The following is a 20,635-nucleotide window of genomic DNA, read 5'->3' as shown; positions in this document are numbered from 1 at the left end:
GATTCTGTCTTCTCAGTGGTGCTCAACCATTTTCACATCAAGGACCCCCAGAATTATAGATCTGTATTTGGCTGGGGACCCCCATCTGAAAATAAAATCGTTCCAGGCAGATCTACAAGCTCGTAGGACGGAACTTGGTGCCACACTATGAGCTTGTAGATCTGCTATTATCTGCCCTCCACAATTTCCTATCCAACATCAGGTTCTTGAGCTCTGCAGTGTTGTCAGCCAAGCTGTCGCGCCGCAGCACGTCTACATAGGTGGTACGCTTCTTTCCCCTCCTGGCTTTGCCCTGGGTTGGCTCCCATAGGGTCAATTTACTTGCCTCAAGTTCTGGGTGCCTGACGCAGTGCCCTGCCAGCCTCATCCTTCTCTCTCTGACTTATTTGTCCGTGACCCGTGGTAGGTCCCCAAAGAGGTCCACATTTCTGATGCAGTCCGTCCATGTGAAAAAAAGCCCTGGATGGAGTCTACACACTGCTCTAGTGTATAATTAAGTTGTTGTTCTTTGTCATATCTGTCCTGTGCAATTGGTGACGATGAAGCCTAAAAGACAAACTGAAATACAAATTGTAACGTTGCAATGTTCAATGCGGAAAAAAACAACACAATGTGACAATTACTCGTCAAGTTAAATGTGTAATGGCGACAGCCCTAGTCCTGACAGAGCGAGAGAGGGCGAGGTCTACTGAGGTCTGTTCCTGGAGAACAATGGGCGCCACTTTACACTTTATACAACTGATAACCCATGTGTACAAGTTACACTATACAGTACGTCTGGTACGACACAAGTCTATACACTCACGCACGGTCGGTCGCACGCCAATGCGCACCAGAGCACATGAAAAGACCCACGAGGACGTTGACAACTCCATACAATGTCGTCGTGGACGCTGATGGAATGCGGCCCAGCGGCCCGAGACGACTCCGGGAAAATGTTGATAATGTATGTAAACAATGCGGCGCACCTTGAGCACCACGACACCATCCTGAGCAAGGCGTATGTTTGCTTTCAAAAACATATATATGTATATTCAAAGATTTGCACAAAATGTTCATGATTTTTCTAAAACTGCAGATCTGAGCTTGTAGATCTGCTATTTTTGAATAGCCAGTGACACAGATGCTTTCTCGATTAAACCCCAGCATCGGTGTTGTGGGGAAAGCTTTAGCAGAAAATAGCAGATCTGCATGCTCACAACAATTATCATCACGCATTGAATTTCTGTAGTCTGCACTAGTACAGACTACATCCGCAGTACTTATGTCACCTGCGAAACTCGTCTTCATCTGCGTATTTGACCAGCAGAGAGTGAACGCCGCCCGTGGAGGGAGTGTAGGGCACTGAATATGTGCCGTCGCCGTTATCTGTCACTGGAACCACTTCCATCTGACCTGCAGAAGAACAACACAACATTATCTGTCACTGGAACCACTTCCATTTCACCTTCAGAACAACATTATCTGTCACTGGAACCACTTCCATTTCACCTGCAGAACAACATTATCTGTCACTGGAACCACTTCCATCTGACCTGCAGAAGAACAACACAACATTATCTGTCACTGGAACCACTTCCATTTCACCTGCAGAACAACATTATCTGTCACTGGAACCACTTCTATCTGACCTGCAGAAGAACAACACAACATTATCTGTCACTGGAACCACTTCCATTTCACCTGCAGAACAACATTATCTGTCACTGGAACCACTTCCATTTCACCTGCAGAACAATATGGAATCATTTTTATTTGACCCGCACGGCCAAGATGCAATATTATCTGCAGTGTTGTAGTATTCGAGTGCGGTCTCAGTCTCGAGAATGTGAACGTGAAATTGTCATATCTATCTGTTATTCCTAAACTTAACCTCAGTAAAACTATGCCTAATCCTTTTTTTTCTATAGTGCCTTCCTTCATCAACATGCCGTATACATTCACCACATATCAGTAGTTACTTTTCCTTACCATCAGGTGTCATCACGGCCACAGATTCTGGGGCCTCTCCAGTCTCGCTACAGTCGACGGTGAAGGTCTGAGGTACTTTGGCACACACTCCTGACTCCAGCCCTGGTGCTGATACGTTCACCTGGCTCATGGCGTCTGTACTTGGCAGCACTTTGAATGCGACTGGGCTTTGAGTGATGACAAAGGTGTAGGACATTAGTGTAATTAATGACCAGTTAATTGGTAATGATATAACGTCACACAGAGACCTTACCTGGAGAATGCATCTTGGTCAGCATATTTGACCACTAAAGAATGGTCGCCCGCCATGGAAGGAGAGTAGGCCAGGGAATATGTCCCATCACCGTTGTCTTTTACTTCCACAAGCTCTATCTTTCCTGGGCAAAACGAAAACCAGAGATGTTTCATTTCATTAAACGGTGATGGTGGCAACCCTATGAAAGGTTTTGTCATACGTGAGAGTCGGAGTCGACCCGCTGCTCCTTCGCTTGGAAAGGAGCCAGCTTAGGTGGTTCGGGCATCTAGTATGTAATCTATGGATGCCTCCCGAGTGTCTCCCCCTAAGGAAGTCCTCACTGGGAAGAGACCTCGTGGCAGACCAATGACCAGATGGCGGGATCTCCCAACATCAAAGATGAAGCTTAAAAGGGATGTACAATATTACAATGTTGGGCCGATATCCAATATCTGATGGTGTGCATGGTCAAATTGACCGATACATGTATTGCGTTACAAGTTTACTTTACACTCATTATACAGGAAAGGTCCCTGCACACTACTGCGTTTTTTCAGATTTTTAGCAGCGTTTTCCCGCCGTTTTACCGAAAAACACATCCAGTCTGCAAGGACCTTAACTGTGATTCTGCGTGCAGACCCAGAATTCTAACAAACAGTTCTTATTACCTGATTTATGCGAAACAGGGATAAATGTGACCAGATTTGACTGAGAGCCTGCCATCGCACAAACTCCAGCTTTTCACCAGAGAAGGAAAAAAAAAAGTTTTTATCCAAAATGAGTTAATAGCATAGGCAGACTCTTCACATACTAGAGCATGTCTGAAATAAATGTAGCGGTGTAATGTTAGACCACAGAAGTGAACCTTTCAAGCCTGTTTTCGCTGTTTTCTGCAAGACATTACTCTAAGCCGTATCTCCAAAACTGGTGGGTCAAACTGAACAACCAATAAGTCAATTTGAAGCTATGATTCCCTGCTTTCATATGACAATTCAAAAGAATCTAATGGCAGTCGCTCAGTCAAATCTGGTCACAAATGATGAATGGTGAATTTATATAGGGCCTTTATCCAAATACGTGACTCTCCACTACAGTCTTACTACAGTTACGTGACTCACCACTAGGGGTCATCACGGCCACAGCCTCGGGGGGCGTGGCCTCTCCAGTCTTGGTACAGTCAATGGTGAAAGTCTGGGGGACGTTGGCACGGAGCCCAGACTCCAGTCCAGACTGCAGTCCCGCTCCGCGGATCTCAACATCCCTTCTATCAGAGGCGTCCTTCACCGGAACCTGGAACGGACTTCCTTTGATTGAAAGGGAGTCACAAATTGACTTGATATTAATATATCAAATATATATTGAAGAAAGACATCTTAAAACAGTGGTTCTCAACCAGTGGTCCGGGGACCACCAGTGAGAGTGTTCCAGGTGGTCCCCAGCTAAATGATGGAGAGTCGGTAACCAAATGGACCCTTTAATTATTTTTTTTAAGATTTGTTTTTGGCAAATTGATAGTTACAGTGAAGACAGACAGGAAAGAGGGAGAGAGTGAAGGGGAGAGACATGCAGCAAAGGCCAGAGCCTACAGTATACAGTATGTGGCATGCAACCCTTATTAGATCTTTAACTCTTGAGAGTAACATGAAACCAAATGGATGGTAAGAGTCCATTTGGTTTCATTTTAAGCACTCGAGAGTTAAATTATGTTTAACATCCGCATTACGTAATTTACAAGGGGTCTACACAATTAGATAATGCAGAATACTCTACGTTTGTGGAAGCTCTAAACAGTGTTTTCGTCGACTAAAACTAAGACGAATTTCTTTCGTCGACTACCTTTTTCCACTGACGAAAACTAAATGGAAACTACAGACTAAATATACTGACGATTTCGTCAACAAACAAAAACTAGACTAAAATGTTAGGAAGGGACTATTGGACAAGAGATCCAGTATAAGTCATTTTACACTTGGTTGCATGCTGAAAATAGCAGATCTACAAGCTTGAATATCGGCTATTTTCAGCGATGGCATTACGATGGCATCAAGGCCCAAAACACATTTTGTTCGACTAAATCAACTGCAGATTTAGTCGACTAAAATCTTATGATATTTAGTTGACTAAAACTAGACTAACACTAAAACTTTCCAGGTGACTAAAATGTGACTGAAACTAAATGAAAACTATTCAAGAGACTAATGACTAAAACTAAAATCAAAAACTGTCTGCCAAAAACAACACTGGCTCTAAAGGAATAAATCAAAGGTACCTCCGATGTGTTCCCCTCCCTGTGTGATGTTGATCTCGTAGAGGCCAGGTGCGCTGGGGGTGTAGTGCACGTGGTATCGCCCATCCTCGCTCTCCGCACACGACACCTTGGCGTCTGACGGGCCCTCCACGATGATGGCGATACCTGCTGCTCCACCATTTCTGTAAAAAAAAAAAAATAGAAATCACATTCATTCATTTCCATTTACTTCCCTACTTTCGGAAACAGAATCTCATTTGTACCTACCTACTGTATCAGTACAGAAAAACACTTAGAGAACAGGCAGGCACGTCAGCATCTATAAGCGCCAGACAGCTCTCTTATAATGTTAATGTGAATGGGCTCCTCATAATATGGGTATATATAATATGTATTGTCTTTGCAAGTCTGCAGTTTGCCAGTCTACACCTTTTGGGAACATAATAATAGCAATGTACATGAGGTTAGACATAAGGGTGGAGGAGGTGACACTTTGGTACAGTAGGTCAACATTAGCAGAAGGTATGAACATGACATTAGACGTGGCGTTGTAATGTTAAGTAAAGAATCAAATGTCACAAGTTTTGCTTATGAAATGCCCAATGTACAGTACCTTGTTGTGACGGTGAAGTGATTACTCTCTCCCGTTATTCCCTGAAGCAGTCCAACCCCGTTGGCAACGACTGACACCGGCTTCTGCCGTCCCTTCAGTTGTCCTTCAAATGAATACACAGAGAAACCTTTTAGTTGTCCTTCAAATGAATACATGGAGAAACCCTGTAGTGGTCCTTCAAATGAATACATGGAGAAACCCTTTAGTTGTCCTTCAAATGAATACAGGGAGAAACCTTTTAGTTGTCCTTCAAATTAATACATGGAGAAACCCTTTAGCTGTCCTTCAAATGAATCAGTAGAAACAGAAATCCTCATACATGATCCACCCTGGTGATTGTGTAATAAAGTGGAGGGGTCCCCAGTTGAAATATTTGTGGGGGGTCACTCACAGCCTGAAAGGGTTGAGAACTACTGGTGTATAAATACATACTGTGCTGACTGAATGAAGGAGCATAAACCGGACAAAATAATTTGTAGAGATTCACGATAACATCGGTAGCATATCAAAATCGGCCATAAAAATGCCATATCGGGCTCAAAATAATCCAGATTATTTTCACTGATATTGATCACGCAATAATAATGTACCCGTCAATGGCTTTGTACTCATTCAGTAGTGAGAACAGACACTTGGAAAAAGAGTATCTAGGCTATTTATTGATCGATTGAATACTTTATTAACAGGCTTTGGGCCAAGCACCTAGGGCCTAGGCTTGTTTCCATGATCGGAATCGGTTAGAATCGGTATCAGCAGATATGACCCTGCAAATACTCGTGCACCACTGATCATTTTGTCCCGTGCGTTGCATTACTCCCACCTTTCCTCTCTGCTCCACTGCCGCCGCTGAGTCTGACCCGGCTCTTATAGAGGGCGGGGTCCACGATGACCTTGGAGGGGAGATGGGCCAGCAGCCTCTCTCCGTACGCCAGACGCAGCGTGTACACGCCCGCGCTCAGTGGGACGTAGACCACCGTGTAGGTGCCGTCGGCGTTGGGCTGGACCTTGGTCGCCACCTTGTGGCCGTGCTCGGACACGGCCTCCAGGGACAGGTGCTCGCTGAGGCCAGCCAGGTCGCAGTCCGCGAGCGTCAGCACGCACGGCTCGCCCACCTTGCCCTTCTGCACCACCCCGGGACCCGAGACCACCACCTAGAGAGGGTTGGTTTGGACAGCTCAATTATTCGTTTTTTAGTTTTTTTAGTCATAGTCTTGAATAAAAAGTCACATTTTAGCCATCTGAAATGTTTTAGTTTTATTGATTTAAATGGACAGTTTAATCGACTAAAATGTATATCGCCGGTGCCTTGATGCCGTTGTAATGGCTGATTTTGCATCTACTGTACTGCTCACACAACACCCGAGCGCAAACCAAACATAAATCCACTAGTCCATCCAGAACATTTTAGTCTAGTTTTTATCAGCTTGCAGAGCTCATCAAAGATCTGACTTTCTAGTCTAGACACGTGGTCTAGTGGCGAGATTTTCATGATTGGCTGGCCTCTAAGCCAATGGGAGACTATAGCCCTATACGGCCAATGGGACACTAAGCCCCACGGCCAATGGGACACAAAGCCTGCTCTCCTCTCCCACACCACACCACGACTACAGACTGCAAAAACGACTACAGAAAGCCCCACTAAGGTACAATATGCAAGAGAATGGAATGCAAGGCTGATATATAATGACTTGAGTCATTTCTTGTTATTTGTTGACGAAAGTGACATATTTAGTCTTAGTTTTTATTTAGTTTTAAGTCAGTTAAATCAACCCTTGGACAGTCACGGGGCATCACCTTGGAGGGGTCGAAGGGCAGCTGGATGTCCAGGTGAAACGGAGAGCCCGGTATGTGCGCGCCCCTGAAGAGGATGCTGACGCGGTGCTCGCCGCTCTCCGTGGGCAGGTAGGTGACACTGCAGGTTCCGTCGTCGTTGTCATGGCATTGGGTTCCAACGGGCCCACCGCCTCCCGGGCCCTCCACCGCCACGGAGAGACGGCCGGCGCCACAGTCGTTGGTGTCGATGACGAAGTCTGCCGGGATGCCCACGAACCCTCCCTCCAGTCCCGGTCCGTACGCCAAGACCTGAGGGGAGAAAACGGTGAAAACATCTGTACGCCAAGACCTGAGGGGAGAAAACCTTGAAAACATCTGTACGCCAAGACCTGAGGGGAGAAAACCTTGAAAACATCTGTACGCCAAGACCTGAGGGGAGAGCATGTTGAAAACATCTGTTCGTTCGCCAACACCTGAGAGGAGAGCACGTTGAAAACATCTGTTCGTTCGCCAACACCTGAGAGCACGTTGTAAACATCTGCGTTGTACAGTCCTCCGTGTTATTAACACTCAAGACTCAACAATGATTTAACTGCATTTGTGTTGGTGTATTTGCGTATTTGCGTGAGTGAGTGACACTCAAGAATCAACAACTTGGAGCAGGAACTGTACGGTACTTTTCTGCCTTTAGCTGGAGTCTTTATGGGACTGGTGACGGTCAGGTCCAGCTTGTTGGAGGGAGACGTGGTGTTTCCCACCTCACCGTTCACATGTGAGCCCACGGACTCGATTCTGATTCTTCCAGCGGTTACCTGCAGCAAAACCAAAGATGGAAAAGACACACAATTTATATTATTCCGTTTTTGTTGTTGTCTTTATTGATAGATTGCAGTAGTAGGAAATGGGGAGAGAGAGAAGGGGAGTGACGCACAGCAAAGGTCGTCAGGATCGGGAGTTTTCCTGGAGGGTACAGGATATGAATACTCTTGGAGAAGGTTTCAATGGAAGGTACAGTATATGAAGTATATATACTCACAGAGAAGGGGCTCCCAGGCACACTGACCCCTCCCCAGGTGACAAACACGGTGTGTCTGAGCAGGCTTGTGGGCGTGTAGAAACAGCTGTAGAGGCCGGTGTCTTTACGCACACTCTCCACATTCACAGCTTTTCCATCGCGGCTCTGAATGTCATCATGTGGATTAGATCAATAAGTAGATGTATTAAATGTAATAACAACTAGGCATGTAAAAATTCACTCAACTCACGATGCGATTCGAATCAAGATACTGAATTCACAATACGATTTTTCACAAATGTATTTTCCAGACAAATGATTATTAATATTTTTCTTACACAAATCCAGTATTTTCTTCTCTTTTGTTAATCTCCAATACCATTTTTTTCTTGTCCTCTTTGAAATACAGTAGCAAAACATTATTATTATTATTATTATTATTACCTTTATTATTATTATCTTACAAAGTCCTGTAATTATTAGTTTAGATAAATTGCGATAAATAAATTGTCAAATCGATTTAAATTGTCACCAGTTTGAATCGATTTTAATCGATTTACGATGAATCGTTACATGCCTAATAATTCTGCATGTTATTTGATGTCCTCTCCTCTCTCATCATATCTGAGTCTGTACCGTACCGTACCGTACCGTACCGTACCGTACCGTCTCTTCAAGTCCCCATACCTGAGCCTGGACTGCCAGAGATCCATCCCCGGCAAAGCGAGCATCCACTGTGAATTCCATGGAGGAGTTTAAGGCGAAGCCGTCCTGACTCACTCCTTTCCCAAAGACTTTCACCTGCAATGCATTGAACACATTCAAAGTGAAGAGTCCCTAAAATGTGTGGCTTTTGTCCATTCTAATCCTGTATAGTATGCCAGAGTTGGCATGCAGTAGGCCCAGACAGTTTGTCATCACATCAAGGAGAGAATTCTCCAAATACCAACCATATTCGATACAGATCGTGCAGATAGCAACTTTTGAATCAGAGCATTAATTGTAGAAACCCAACACCCACTGGACATGTCAGTTAATGTTGAGTGCAACTAACCAAGGTGCTATACGTACATTCATTAAAAGCAGGACACAAACTCAACCGTTCATTTAGGCCTATAGCTTGAAAATAGGGAAAGACAAATACAATTGGTAGACGTCTCGCTCTAGCTTTGAATGAATTAATGTGAGTGCACAAATATCACCTTTGGGTCTTGATAATAAATGCCACTGAACCAGTAACCAGTATAGAGCAAGATCACTGCAACTGGTTCAACTACAGATCTGACCTAGTAAAAAAAGTGGAGCAGAATATATAATGGACACACAGCGACTCGAGAGAGAGCACATGCAGAGCGACTCGCCTTGTGTGGGAAGCATTTCTTCTTGTTGGGACTGATGTGGGACATGAAGGGACTGTCCTGGATCTCGTCCTCGTCACACGTGACGTGCACGGCATACTCGCCTGGCTTCGTGGGCCAAAACGTCACGTCGCACGAGCCGTCGTCATGGTCCGTGCACTGGATCCGAGCCTGAGACGGGCCCTCGACGGCGATGCCTGAAGCGGAGAGATGTTAAAAACCCATATTGGACTGAGGTCGATTCCAAAAAAAGGCTTCTGAATACAAACAGTTTTCTGAAAAACCTATGTTTCTATGTCAGTGGTGCTCCACTTTTTTCATGTCAGGGACCTCCAGAAATTTCTGGATTTGGCCGACGACCCCCATCTCAAAATATGTTGTTCCAGGGCCCCCCCCCCCCCCACCCGGAAGCAAAGATTTTTGTTAAAAACGTTCGCTCTGAAAGAATATATATTCAAGGATTTGCGACAAATTTTCACGATTTTTCAAAAATAGCAGACCTACAATCTCGTAACGCGACACTCGGTGCCGCGCTATGAGCTTGTAGATCTGCTATTTTCAATAGCTAAAGTATAACATAATGCTTGAAACACCAAAAGGGGTTCCCTTTCTGAATGTGTTAACATCCATAGCAGTGGTGTTCAATCTATCATGCCGTTAGTCTAGTTCCAGCCAGCGTGACCTCCCCAAAATAATCATATTTGAACCAGCTGGGACCTGCAGTGTTGATTTCGTCGACTAAAAATAAGACGAGAATTGATCGTCAACTACCGTTTTGGGATCCCTCAATGTTTTCTTAGCTGTGATTTGTTCGTAAGTAAGAACAAAATCTATGCACACTGTGGAGCACTCTTAGGGTGTTTTTTTTTGTTCTTAAGCGTGCACACACACCCACACACACACACACACACACACACACACACACACACACACACACACACACACACACACACACACACACACACACACACAGGGTGGGCATCTCTCAATCAACCATCAGCCGCATCATTCATGCCACCAGTGCTGGATGGATTAATAAAACTGGCCCCGCAGTTTACATACAGTTGTGTCTTCAAACCATGTGACTCACATCGGAAATGCATTGAGGCGGCCATAACACACAGAAGACACAGGACACAAGTGTGCCTTGCGTGTGTCTTACGTGTGAGTGAGGCCTAAAAGTACACTGGTTGTGTTTGGACACTGCAGGAGGCAAACTGCTTTACAAACCGGAGAAGGTTGAAATAGAACAGATTTGTTTTACTATTCCAAAAACGTTACATAGACTATGATCAGTGCAAAAAAAATTCTTCCAGGTTTGTAAGATAATCATGGCCTGCTGTGTCTTGCACAACATCGCAATGAAACGTGGTGTGCCAATTCCCCCACTGCCACAAGAAGCTGTGCGTCATGACACATCAGAAGAACCACTCATGGGACCAGATGATATAAGCATGCTAACGACATTTTGCAACAATTAAATTGCTCGTTTCTAATTTTTCAGTTTCATATTATTTCCCATTTAAAACAAACCAGGATTCAGAACATGAGTCATTTATTGAGGTTTCAAAGTTTTTATTTACAGTATGTCGGTCAGTTCATTTAATATCCTGGCCTGTGTGGCAGCAATTCCTCTTAGGACATCCACAATCTGGATGAGAGACTGCGCTATGCTCTCTGTCGACGCAGCAAGCCTCTCCCTCTCCTGGGTATCTAGTACCGCATCAGTTAGTACCCGTGGGGGGGCAGAGGCAGGCTGCGGACGGGACCAGGGTGGTGGTGGTGTTGGAGTGGACACAGTAGTTCCACCACTGAAGGAGGTCGATGGCGACGGCGTTGGCTCTGTTGTCGTTTCCTGTGAGTCCTGAGACTGTCCAGTGTCGCCATCCAACTCAGAAGACAGCTGCTGCGTCAGTCCTGTAATAAAATTAAAACCATTATAGGGTTACCATTTATGTGTGGGGTTTCAATATACGCACCGCTTTATCAGGCTACAGCAAAAGAATAATGTTTAACTAAACAAGGGAACACATTAACACGTGGTGGGCCTGCAAGACCTATTGAAGCCAGGGAAAACTAAAAGGACTAAAAAGACTATATGGGCTCCATCTTGCACCACCCTTATCCCGTAGGCTATCCCTAAACCAATTTGCCATTTTTTACTATTAAAAAAAAAAAAAAAAAAAATTACAACTAGCCGTTCTACATCGAAACATTGTGAGCTTGTAGATCGGCTATTTGAACTATTTTAAAAGGTGTTTTAAAATAGTAAAAAATGGCAAATTAGTTTAGGGATAAGGGTTGGTGCAAGATATAGCCCATATAGGCCTAATTTAGAATGACATTACACATGCAGCGCCAGCGGCCCAAATTTGCTCTCCTGTTGTAGCCTACTATTTAACGGCCCATTTTATGGAATCTGTTAAAAAAGTAGCCTAAAGGGTCAAATACATATTTTAAACTCTAAATGAACTGAAATTAAATACATGAAATGAAAGCTTACCATCGGGTTCTGAAACGTGAGGAGGTGACGGCAGTGTCTCGGTGGTTAGGTCTGAATCCAGCCCTTCTGTGCCAGGAACACCGGCCACTGCCGTCTCTGCAACGATGACCTCAATTCTGGCATCCAGGTCAGATATTTCCAGATTAGGAGGACCCTGTCCACCTGTTTGAAAAGTATATTAGACAGAAATGTAAAAAAAAAAAACAGCAACTGAGTACAGTCAGACATTTAGTCTAAACGGATAGCAGCATATGCCTATATAGTATATTCCCTCCCGTGACGAGTGTCTCCCGTCTGTATTCGGCTATTATCATTTTTGCCTTCAACTTGAGGTCGAACCATTTTTTACTTTTACATCGGCTCCTGTATGCCCCTCACTTGAGACTATGTTAACTGCTGCCGTGACTTCCCCCCAACATTTTGTTTTGTGGGTCCCTTTGAATCCAGAGTTAGCGCGATTTTCTTATTCTTCTTGCAGGTCAAAAATGTCTTTCTTTTTGGCTCAAAGGAGCCACTTTTTGGCATTTTACTTTTTTTTTTTTTATCCCGTGATTTTGTAACCTCTTTTTCACCCCTGTGTCAATTATTATTATGTGATCCTGGGCTCTACACACCCTCCACCATCCTAGTCCCCTCCCCATATATGGGGGACATGGGGAGAGCAACGGACTTGAACTCATGCTTCCTTCATGCCTGAGTGTGCAAGTTGCTCCTTTACACCTGACAGGAGGGAGTTTCCCTGGTTGGACGTAGCACGTGGAAGGAACACGTTATTCCAACCAGTTCCTTTCCCCTCCATCAGGCGCCCGGCTGGCCAGGGGGAGTCAGTTTAGAGACCAGGATTACTGCATGTTTTTTTAGGGTACCTACCCTTTTTGGCATTTTAGAGAGTTGAGTTGAGTTTCTTTCTTTTGGTATTAAAAAAGGTCTTAAAAGTCCTTTTAATTGTCACTGTCATCATCCCCCCCCCAAAATCATGTGGGTCCCGACCCACAGGTTGAGAACCATTGATGATATTCATACAGCATGGAACACTCATTATCATATCGAGTAAGATTCTTCCTCTTGGCACAACAGAATTGCACCTTTCTAAACTGTATATATCGAACATAGCCTACTGTGAAGCTGTTCACAATAAAGTTTACCCAACTTTGCTACCACAGGGAAAACATGCACATGTAGGCCTATACATAATGTTACACTTTTTTTAATCGTTGTTTGCTCTTTCTTGCACTCTTTATTCTATCCCTTTGTTTGCTGTGCTTGCTGCATGTTTGATGTTGTTGTGTTATTTATGCTGCTGCATTGTCTGAAGGAAGCCACAATAATAAGAAGTGGTGGAAAAAATACTCAATTGTTTTACTTAAGTAAAAGTACCAAATAATATTGCAATTTAGAACTACTTCGTTACAAGTAAAAGTACAGAATTGAAAATGTACTTGATTAAAAGTACAAAAGTATCGGCATCAAAATGTAAAAGTAAAAGCACTCATTGTGCAAAATGTGCCATTTCACAAGTTCAAAAGCTCACAACGCGTCGCAACGCGACACATTGTGAGCTTGTAGATCGGCTATTTTCAAATGGCCGAAATGTATAGGGTTGAAGTGGTTAATGTATGTTTTCTAATCAAAATGAAAATCTCCAAAGTAACTAGTAACTAAAGTTTTCAAATAATTGTAGTGGAAAAGTACACATTTTGGCTCTGAGATGTAGTGGAGTTTAAAGTAAAATTATTGGAAATACCACCACTGCTGAAGGAAGCCAATAATACCGGTAAGTTTTACTCCCATGTGCCTGTACAAAATATGTAGCAATATAAAGTACAACCTTAAACCTTGATCCACTTCACCTTCTAGTCTGGTCATTTCCACGGTGACCGTGGAGAGTGAAGGGAGGTTTCTCAGTAGATTTGTCATCTGTGAAGGTTAAAATAACAAGTTGAAGGAAGAAAAATATCACTGTGACAAAAACGTTGTTCATTCGATTATGTTATCTCTATTGGGCATGCTTAAGACACAAGAACATGTTAAAAAGGTAGTATAATCTAACTTCTGGGGAGGTGTCATTTTCAAGATGGCGTCCAAGATGGCTGCCAGGAGCTTAAAGTGGCTGCAATGCAATATATTATTCAAACCTAGAAAGGTGGTTTTGCTGTCTAAACCTAGGTTTTAGGGCTCAAGGAATGTAACTGAATCAATGAAATTACCATCGGTTAATTATTTATAGCCAAATCTAAGATGTCCCCTGTGCTCATCCCAATTAGGTGATGTCCCATTTTACTAAAATACCTTTTTAATGAACACAATAACTGTACCATTTATTGTAAAAAGAGGTAAACGGGAAGCATTAAAGTATTATTATATTACTTGTAAAATTACTTAAATAACCAAGTAGTAAAGTAAAGGAGTATTAAAGTCAGCCAATCATACGCACTTGTGTGATATAGTCACTGTTCATCACCATCCTCCGACTCCTCTGGAAGAAATTGGTTACGAGGACTGGCACATCCCGCAAGTTGTCGCGGACCGCAGGCGGCAGAATGTTGTAGTCCATGATATCTTCTACATACAGTACGAGAGGCGCAGCGGAGTGCATGTCTCGGAGGCAGTGGAATAAACCTTCTAGACCAGACAGAGAATGTCTGGAGCAGTGTTCTTTCTCGACACAGCTACGGTATGACGTGTAATGAATGGATTATCCTTGGCATCAATACCCTCTTCTTTTCCCATCCTTCCAGACCATGATCTGCTTAGTCTGCACTGTGACTGTCTGTGACGTTCCGTATAGCAGATTCAGTTGGCGTTAGACGTTCAGGTGCCAAGCTACAAGCCACGAGACGAGCTTCTTGCTGAGACGAGCTTCTTGCTGAAGATGTTACATTGCATCGTTGTTGTGAGAGGACAGCCCCCCGAGGTCAACAATCACCTCTGCGGTCTGGTTTGGGACAGGGAATGCGTTCGTTGGCATTCAGAGGTATTCCAGTATCCATTCTATTTTGGATATGAGGGTCTCGGGACTTTTGCTCACATTTTCTGTGAGGGGGCACACGGGGGCTCAATGTGAATCATAGATGACAAATCCACTCCGAAACGAACACTGGCTCTCTGCGGTCACGACAGCGCTGGAAATGACCTGACTGCTTATCCAATTCCAACCTGACGTCCATATTTGGGGCATGCCGATATAGGTGAGTTCTTTTTTTCTTTACTCGTGAAAAAAATGCCAAAAAATGGAATAAAAGAAATGCCAAGCAGAGTTTGAAAATTGCAATTTGCAGAGTTTGAAAATTGCACATGGTGGAAATAGAGCGACACCAGGTTAAAAGTGATTGATTGATTGATTAATGCATGGTCAACAGGAAAATGTGGAGTGCATGTCACATGTAAATGGATGGCCATGGACTGAGATCATAGATAGACTGTAAAACTATATTGAGCATGACGCAAAATATAAAATTGGATTCATCTGCAAAAGAAACGTATACATAATACACATACAATAAATTAATGTGAGTTTAAATGTGTTGTGAAGTCCAAAGGACGCCCCTGGACAGTGTTCATTTTGACAGCAAATATGAATAATCTGAAACGTTTTAGTTTTAGTGGACTTCGACAAGGTTGTGTTTTGGCAGGCCTTGATGCTGTTGTTGAAATGCCTGATTTATACTCAGCTGTGTGTATCCAAAAAAAGCAGATCTACAAGCTCAAAACATGTCGCAGCGTGACACATTGTGAGCTTGTGGATCGGCTATCTTCGGAGAGTGACACACAACCAAACATAAAATGACTTGTCTTTTAGTTCTACTGGATCTCTTTTCCTCTATAGTCCCTTCCTGACATTTTAGTCTTGTTTTTATTTGTCGATGAAATTGTCAACATATTTACTCATAGCTTTAGTCATCATATCGTCAAATCGACTAAGATTTTTCGTCATAGTCGACGAAAGTAACAATGACTTTCTTATCCAGCATCCCTGCATTAGATCCAGTGGACTCTCTTACCAGTGGTGGAAAGTAACTAAGTACTTTTATGTAAGTACTGTACTTAAAACAATGTTTACTTCTACTCCACTACATCTCAGAGCCAAAACTTGTGCTTTTACTCCGCTACAATTATTTGAAAACTTTAGTTACTAGTTACTTTGGAGATTTTAATTTAATTTTGAACAAACATACACATACATTAACCACTTCAACCCTATACATTTCGGCCATTTGAAAATAGGATAGCTTGATCTACAAGCTCACAATGCGTCTTTGCGTTTTGCGACGCATTGTGAGCTTGTATATCTGCTATTTTCAATAGATTTTGCACACATTTTGAACTTGTGAAATGGCACATTCTGCACAATGAGTACTTTTACTTTTAGTACTTTAAGTAACGAAGTAGTTCTAAATTGCAGTATTGGTACTTTTTCCACCACTGTCTCTTACCCAGCATCCCTGCATTGGTGCCGGTGGATTCCACCACGAAGTCAGCAGACATGTCCACGATGCCACGCTCCAGCCCTGGACCCCAGGCCCGGATCATCTGAGGGCCCGCCCTGGGACCCACCGCGACCGAAAACGGGCTGCAGGGAGAAAGAAAAAAAAACAGAAAAATACTAATCAACCAAAACGGTTGGCTTGCTTCATGGAGACACTGTATTTAGAAGCGTGACGTATCTGTTCAAGACATATAAATAGACTGACACTGTCAGATTGTACCAGTGTCAGTCTAACTGATGTGGATTATGCTGTTGGTTCGACATGCACTGACAATTTCTACCGTAACGCATTTAGACCTGAGAAAAGATTCTACAAAATCTTCTTCTAAATCCTGACAGTTTTCTGAAAAACCTATGTTTCTATGTCAGTGGTTCTCAAACATTTTCATGTCAAGGACCCCCAAAATTGTACTTGGCCGCCGACCCCCATCTGAAAATATGATGTTCCAGTGAACCCCCAGAATCAAAGATTTGAGTTAAAAACGTTCGCTCTGAAAGAATATACATTCAAAGATTTGCGCCACATTTTCACGATTTTTCAAAAATAGCAGTTTCCCAAGGGAGTTTGGTTGGAACACATTGAGAGGTGATAGTAGACATCTTTATGAACACATTTGTGAAGAAAGCTAGTGGTAAAGCTTTTTCTTTTTTGCAGATTCACCACACATTTCTCTAACTTTCCCTAACTATTTCCCCCTTGACCCCCATGTTGCCTTCCGTTGAGATACAGAGCAGACGCCACAGAGCCGGAAGAGGCGTCTACCTTTATATGTCTATGGACCCCCGCCCATGTGATGGAGATGGTATGGTCCATAATCACTCACCTCTTCATGATGTCGACCCCCGCCCATGTGATGGAGATGGTATGGTCCATAATCACTCACCTCTTCATGATGTCATCCCCCGCCCATGTGATGGAGATGGTATGGTCCATAATCACTCACCTCTTCATGATGTCATCCCCCGCCCATGTGATGGAGATGGTATGGTCCATAATCACTCACCTCTTCATGATGTCGACCCCCGCCCATGTGATGGAGATGGTATGGTCCATAATCACTCACCTCTTCATGATGTCATCCCCCGCCCATGTGATGGAGATGGTATGGTCCATAATCACTCACCTCTTCATGATGTCATCCCCCGCCCATGTGATGGAGATGGTATGGTCGCCCGCAGTGTCGGGTTCATAGTGAACAGCGTAGATTCCTTCAGAGTCCTCTTTCTGTTGCACAGGCACGCTAGAGCCATCTGGAGACCGCACACACGCACGAACGCACGCACGCACGCACACACGCACGCACACAATGCACGCACATGTACATGCAAGCGTACACGCACACGTCACGCACGCACACACACACACACCAAAAATGTAAGTGAAAACTAGAAATGGAGGCAGAATACTGATCACCTAAATCGCAATTATTTCGCATAATTGTTTCCGTGATGAAGAGTGTCCATGCATTTTCAAACGTTTTCCAAAAATAGCTCAAATATAGCAGATCTGCCCTTCGTAGCGCGTTGCAGATCAGATATTTCAGCTTTTTTGAAAGTATGAAATTAATTATTAAATATATCAGTAATTTCTTTGTATAATATACAAATAATAGACAAATAACTGAAATATTATTTCAGTTATTTGTCATACACTATCTATCCCTGTGCAATCTTTTGTTTTACAAATGCGACGCGTTTTGAGCTATTTTCGCGACGAAGTAATGTGGCCCCTCTGGAGTGTGGAAATATAGTGGCTCTCTCAAAGTTGCCCAGCCCCTGATCTACAGCCCTGACCTACACTATGTACAGTATAATGTACAGTATAACCAACGTACCGGGCCTCTTGACGTGGACCCCCAGCTCCCCGGGCCCAGCCCTGACCTATATGTACATATAACCAACGTACCGGGCCTCTTGACGTGGACGCCCAGCTCCCCGGGCCCAGCCCTGACCTATATGTACAGTATAATGTACAGTATAACCAACGTACCGGGCCTCTTGACGTGGACCCCCAGCTCCCCGGGCCCAGCCCTGCAGGTGTCTACTCTGAAGTGGGCCGTCTGGCCCACCCTCACCCCTCGCGGCTGCAGGCCACGTCCGCTGGCTCGGCATGCCTTGGGTTTGGACACTGACAAGAGAATAGATCATCCGTTATTCAATAATTAATCGTCAGAAAAACATTGCCGGTCAACGCAAGGACAGATATATTTGAGTGAATCAATTCTTTTCACCCACCCCTAATACAAATACACAAAACGATACAATATAATTCAGGGGATCAATTATTGATTGATTATCAAATGCTTTAAAGTTTAACCCATTCAAACCTGAGGCCGATTCTACATTAATTGTCTTCTAAATCCTATCACAGTATAGCAGTGGTTCGCAAACTTTTTCATGTCAAGAATGTATTTTTTGCTAAAAAACGGCCATAGCCGTCATCACAAATGTGATGAGGTCAGCATAAATGTGATGAGGTCAGCACGTTTTGGGCACATTTGGGCAAGTGGCTATGGCCGTTTTTAGCCCAAGGAGTGTTTTTTGTGCAAAGCTAATGCTTGGAATGGATTCAGAATCATGGAAACCCCCTAGTTTGACACGTCACATGCTACTTAAAGGACATATATAGGCATATATAGGATGTTAATGGTAGGGTCACATATAAACCCCTATAAAAAGAATTGCCCAATACTGACAGCCGGTCAACCAGTGGATTCATGAATGTATGTATTATAGACAATATTTTAGGCCAATAAAAAAAGACTAAATACCAAAATGTTCCGCTCCACAACCCCGACTGCCAGACTACAGGTATAGAACTCACCTGATCGGGGCTTGAGCGGCGCTCCAGGTTTGAGCTGGGCTTTAGGGAACATGGACAGGTAGGTCATGATGGACTGTTCATCCACGCCAGGGTCCATGATCTCCTCCGGAGCGATCACCTGCACACACACACACACACACACACACACACACACACACACGGACAGGTGGGCCATTATTACATGATCCATCGCCTGATCGCAATTATTTGAGATGAAAGCAAATATTCAGTTTTCGTTAGCAAAAATAGCAGATCCACTATTTAAATCAACTATTTCCACGCACACACTCACCATTTTTCAGCTTGCAGAGCTGATCAATGACAGACTTTCTAGTTTGGTCATGTGGTCTAGTGCAGAGATTGGGAGACTAGCCCTGTACGGCCAATGGGACACTAACGTCACTAAGCCCCACGGCCAATGGGACACTACTGCAAACGCAACTACAAGAAAGCCCCACTAAGGTACAATATGCAAGATAATGGAATGCAAGGATGATATATAAAGACTTGAGTCATAATTTCTTGTTTAATCAAAGAGTTTAGCCACATAGACACATATTGATGACCCCTGATTACATGGCTCACAACAACATTGCACAACACAACGCATATTAAGTCATGGTGTTGAGGAATGAGCTGCTTCCAGTCCTCCGAGTCCAAACCCTCTTGTTGTTGAACAGGGTGCGGCCCGGCCCTGCATGCTCTGATGAGCGTTTTAACCTTAGAACCTTCCAGCAAGAGCTGAATAAGTCACCCCTGACGAGTCGCAATACATGGATGATCTAACGACCTGGCCTGCGCGTGCGTGCGTGCGTGCGGCATGCATGATGTCACCTCTCCAGTCCACAATGATTAAGCCATTCTTGGCGGGAACCTCTTTTGGTGTTTTAAGCAGTATGTTATAGTTTAGCTATTGAACAATAGCAGATCTGCAAGCTCGTAGCGTGGCACTCTTAAGTCTGCTATTGTTTTTAAATGTGGTTGCAAATCTTTGAATATATATTTTCAGAGCGAACGTTTTTAAATAAAATCTTTGCTTCCGTGATTATAATTATAATTTTTGGGATCCTTGACATGAAATACTGAGCACCACTGATACATAGGTATTTCAGAAAACTGTTAAGAAGACATACATTACATACATTAGACATACATTTATTAGACTATGATGATGATGATGATGATGCACACTGGATATTATAGGCAGACAAGATAAGTAGAAACATGTGTGGTGCCTGGAACGATATATTTTCAGATGGGGGTCGGCAGCCAAATGCATATAGTTTCTGGGGTCCTTGACATGAAGTAGTTTTTAGAAAACTGTGCATTTAGAAGCTTTTAAAAAAATCAGTTCTCAGGTCTAAATGGATTAAGGGCTAGGGCGTACGTGACACACTCAGGGGAACGGACAGGGGTGGTTTGGTGGGGGGAGTTTGGGGAGGGGGTCTGGGTGGGGAGGGGGCTTTGTGCTAAACGATGTGATAATGTTCGATGATGAGGTCAACCCCCGAGCCGTTCCTTTCCCAGAGGCCTTTTCCGAGGGAAGGACTGCCAAACATGTCATAATCTATTTGCAGAAACAAAACAAAAAACTTGAGGTTTTGAGAAA

The 20,635-nt window shown here is 43.6% G+C and overlaps 1 protein-coding gene across 1 annotated transcript in view; it reads right to left on the bottom strand.

Moving 5' to 3' along the window:
- Window positions 1-20,635, bottom strand: part of LOC308315040 (filamin-B-like) — a 76,638-nt gene that overhangs the window by 50,129 nt on the left and 5,874 nt on the right. Inside the window, exons 4-20 of the mRNA XM_080762864.1 lie at window positions 19,027-19,144; window positions 18,193-18,330; window positions 17,327-17,453; window positions 16,150-16,286; window positions 9,217-9,410; window positions 8,543-8,656; window positions 7,877-8,020; window positions 7,518-7,652; window positions 6,862-7,149; window positions 5,888-6,218; window positions 5,068-5,170; window positions 4,476-4,636; window positions 3,325-3,510; window positions 2,225-2,348; window positions 1,972-2,138; window positions 1,492-1,535; window positions 1,272-1,390 (exon numbers count right to left, since the gene is read on the bottom strand). Coding sequence (XP_080618990.1) covers window positions 1,272-1,390; window positions 1,492-1,535; window positions 1,972-2,138; window positions 2,225-2,348; window positions 3,325-3,510; window positions 4,476-4,636; window positions 5,068-5,170; window positions 5,888-6,218; window positions 6,862-7,149; window positions 7,518-7,652; window positions 7,877-8,020; window positions 8,543-8,656; window positions 9,217-9,410; window positions 16,150-16,286; window positions 17,327-17,453; window positions 18,193-18,330; window positions 19,027-19,144 — 2,630 coding nt within the window. The remainder of the gene's footprint in view (window positions 1-1,271; window positions 1,391-1,491; window positions 1,536-1,971; window positions 2,139-2,224; window positions 2,349-3,324; window positions 3,511-4,475; window positions 4,637-5,067; window positions 5,171-5,887; window positions 6,219-6,861; window positions 7,150-7,517; window positions 7,653-7,876; window positions 8,021-8,542; window positions 8,657-9,216; window positions 9,411-16,149; window positions 16,287-17,326; window positions 17,454-18,192; window positions 18,331-19,026; window positions 19,145-20,635) is intronic.

This window comes from Protomyctophum bolini (assembly GCF_963924005.1).
Source record: "Protomyctophum bolini genome assembly, chromosome: 5".
Classification (NCBI taxonomy): domain Eukaryota; kingdom Metazoa; phylum Chordata; class Actinopteri; order Myctophiformes; family Myctophidae; genus Protomyctophum; species Protomyctophum bolini.
The sequence above is the reverse complement of the archived record's forward strand: the minus strand, read 5'-3'. Positions and strand labels throughout refer to the sequence as shown.